Here is a 1,669-nt window from a genome sequence, read left to right as displayed (position 1 = left end):
TATATAAATACAATATATATATATATACCTTCTAGTAACTGGGGGGCTTCCGACAGAGAGAAAAACGCCGTCCTAATATCTACCTCCGCGCGTGGGCATATTTCAGCGAACTCATTTTTCAGCACTTGCACCTATTAACAAAGCATCGATAGGTGAAACGAAAAACAAGGTTTATCTGTTGATCGTTCAAATGGTCAAAGGTAACGATTGACTGTCATAGGTGCAAATACACAGTCTGAGGACTGGTGAAACTCACCCCAAGGCCGATAAATACGCACTGCATAGGACTTACAAAGACAATGACTGACTGACATACACACACACCCCTTCTCCTCCCGAACGACAACGAATCCGAATCAGTGTATATTTGATATTATTGCGAGTGTATTTGAGTACACTTTGGTCAAACAGATACATATAAATATACATGCCCCACGCCCCACATATGCACTATACACCAGTCGCCCTCTTCAAATAACTCAGTGCAATCGGTTGGACAGAAGAGTCATATGGATATCAAGCATTAGGCCCTGACCAATTTGATACACTGATTTTCTGTGTGGGGTGTAATTGTGGATACTACAACTATATAGAAGGCGGTGACCGGACCATAGTAAAGCTTGAGCATGGAACGCACAGTCTGGGTAAACCGGCGCAGTATCCATGCCAGGCGGCTTTGTGATTTGCATACAAATCGAATAGTCTAAATTTGCATGTCTGTATTTACACAAATATAACACACACACACACACAAACAAACACACACATATATACATATACATAGATTCAGACGATGTCTTGTACCTTTGACAGGCCTACGTCCCTTTGCCTAGCCACAGCATGTCGATTCAGCGATGACACCTGACAAGTATAGAGCAAAATAATAAAAATCAGATGAAGACACCTATGGTTTCAATGTTTTAATAAAATGACGTTATCCCCGACATGTACAACTTGTGACGAGGGGATCGCATCAAATAGAGACCCTCAGCCACTCTGCACGAATGACTACTTGAGCCTGAAGTAGGTTGTATCTATATACCACGCAAACACTGACTTCCGGATACGAATGACTACTTGAGCCTGTAGTAGGTTGTATCTAATACCACGCAAACACTGACTTCCGGATACGAATGACTACTCGAGCCTGAAGTGGACAGTATCTATATACCACACATACACTAACGTTCGAATGCAACATACCGAAACCTGGTCGAAATCGATGAGGCGGATCTTCCCAACACCCGATCTCACTAGCGACGTGGCGCAGTGACTCCCTGCGCACAGGACAAATATTGATTGTGAATTCTATAAATAGACAACGTGAGAAGAAATTCTGTTGGCAGGATTCATACAAACGTCTGGTCACCTCTCCTGAGCTCTAGCCATCACACATGAAAGAATAACATCAAAATACATAAATTATTGTAGGATTGCCTTGGATATATAAACATATACGTCTGAGTGGATACCACTAACTAGTATAAGGCGTAGAACGCGTGTGAGCTCATTATCGCCGGGACCACCGTAAAACTAGATTGTACCAATAAATCTATTAATAAAAACATCGTAGTATAATATATATATATATATATATATATATATATATATATATATATATGTGTGTGTGTGTGTGTGTGTGTGTGTGTGTGTGTGTGTGTAGTTGTTG

General features: G+C 41.0%; 1 protein-coding gene across 1 annotated transcript; it reads right to left on the bottom strand.

Moving 5' to 3' along the window:
- Positions 1-786: 786 nt before the first annotated feature.
- SARC_15586 (hypothetical protein) lies at positions 787-1,277 on the bottom strand (the record flags this gene model as incomplete). The annotated part of the gene is made up of 2 exons (XM_014290296.1): positions 787-861; positions 1,204-1,277. Coding segments are annotated over 2 exons (149 nt in total), but the record flags the coding sequence as incomplete, so codon positions are not given.
- Positions 1,278-1,669: the final 392 nt, after the last annotated feature.

The sequence above is a fragment of the Sphaeroforma arctica genome (genome assembly GCF_001186125.1).
Source record: "Sphaeroforma arctica JP610 unplaced genomic scaffold supercont1.6379, whole genome shotgun sequence".
NCBI lineage: Eukaryota > Ichthyosporea > Ichthyophonida > Sphaeroforma > Sphaeroforma arctica.
Note: the sequence above shows the minus strand (reverse complement) of the source record. Positions and strands in the feature narration are given on the sequence as shown.